General features: G+C 43.9%; 1 protein-coding gene across 1 annotated transcript; it reads right to left on the reverse strand.

The window, feature by feature from the left end:
- Window positions 1–292: 292 nt before the first annotated feature.
- Window positions 293–1,252, reverse strand: LOC127020484 (olfactory receptor 10C1-like). The gene has a single exon (XM_050903109.1). The coding sequence runs from the start codon at window positions 1,250–1,252 to the stop codon at window positions 293–295; it is 960 nt and encodes a 319-aa protein (XP_050759066.1).
- Window positions 1,253–1,839: the final 587 nt, after the last annotated feature.

Consider the following 1,839-nt stretch of genomic DNA (forward strand, 5'->3'; position numbering starts at 1 on the left):
CCTGGGATCACATGAGACATCCTACTGTATCCAAGATCTTCATGTGGTACTGGCAACCATAACTTAATGGAGATGCACATGTTCTATAATGGCAGCTGGAAGCTATGAACTTCAAATGCCACCAGATACTCCTGTTTAGACACCTAATTACTTTTTTTGAAGTCAGGTGAGCTGAATGCCTTCCTATCCTAACGTCCCGTCACTGATCTTTCCTATATCCCTCTGGCAATGTGCTGGTGCATCTTCTGAGGTGAGATATTTGTGGCTGGTTGTTCAGCTGAGGGGAACTGACCTAGGAGTTGGGGTGAAATAGCTTCATTCTCATTTTAAAGAGAGCCCCTTTCACCTCCCTATTCCTAAGGCTGTAGATAACAGGGTTCAATATAGGGGTCACCACAGAATAGAACAGAGAGAGCACTTTGTCCACATCCAGGGAATAACTGGATTTGGGACGTATATAGATGAATACAGCTGTCCCATAGAATAATGTCACTACAGTGAGATGTGAGAAGCAAGTGGAGAATGCTTTATACCTTCCTTTGGTAGACCTGATCTTGAGGATGGAAGAAATGATGAGGCCGTAGGACACCAAAATGAGCAGAAAAGGCATCAGGATGACAAAGGCAGCAGCCAGAATGATCTGTAGCTCATTCCAGTAAGTGTCCCCACACACTAGCATCAGCACTGGCTGGATCTCACAGAAGAAATGGTTGATCACGTTGGAGCCACAGAAGGGCAAAGAGAAGATAAATGTAGTGTGCCCAAGGGCCACAAGGTTGCCACATATCCATGAGGAAGCAGCCAGCTGCATGCATACCTTCTTATTCATGATATCCATGTAATGCAAAGGGTTGCATATGGCTCGGTAGCGGTCATATGCCATAGCAGCTAAGAGGCAGCACTCAGTCGCCCCGAAGAACAGAAAGAAATACATCTGCACAGCACAACCTGCAAAAGAGATGGACGTATCACTTGAGAGAAGATTGACCAGCACTCTGGGCAGGGTGACAGAGGTGTAGCAGATCTCCAGAAATGACAAGTTCCTGAGGAAGAAGTACATGGGGGTGTGGAGGACAGGGTCCATGTTAATTACAAGAAGAATAATTAGGTTTCCCAGCACTGTGATGATGTAAATACACAGAAATAGGATGAAGAGGCTGACTTTCATATCTGGGCGATGAGAAAAACCCAGGATAACAAACACGACCACAGAAGTTTTATTTCCAGTTGTCCTTTCTTCAGAGGATTTCATCTTGGAACAATAAAGACACAGTGACAACAATGAAACAGTGTGGTACATTTCTTAAGTCAAATAGCTCTCTGTTGTTGGCAGTAGCTTACATGACATTCAGAGAGTCAATTCCAGTCTTAAAGCAAGGCATCTACTGCTTTTTGAGAAGGCTGGTGGTGTGCACCCTGGCCACCATCTGCCATGCAGGGAAGACAGGGTGCACTCCTGTGGATCTTGTGTCACATTTGTGAGCCTTGCGTGGATATCCTGGATAGCCCATGACATCTAAATCTATAGAGCTGTGCTTAGGCTTCTCAATCACTTGTGAGATGTCTGTTTCAGATGCTGAAATCTTAGATGTCTTGATAAACAATGAGGACAAATCCCACCCCAACCTGTAGAGCAGCCCATAAGCCTGTTTTTCCATCCTCCCACCTACTTGATATTAACCTGGTATGATGTCTGTGTTATATGCATCTTCTTTTAGAACAACAGTTGACCTCTGGAGGATTTTAGTTTAAATTAATATTTTCATTCTACTCTCAGTCATGTTGCATCGGAGCTTGGAAACATACGATAATTACAAATCTTAAAATGAAAGAGATGAC

Source organism: Gymnogyps californianus, chromosome 11, assembly GCF_018139145.2.
Source record: "Gymnogyps californianus isolate 813 chromosome 11, ASM1813914v2, whole genome shotgun sequence".
Classification (NCBI taxonomy): domain Eukaryota; kingdom Metazoa; phylum Chordata; class Aves; order Accipitriformes; family Cathartidae; genus Gymnogyps; species Gymnogyps californianus.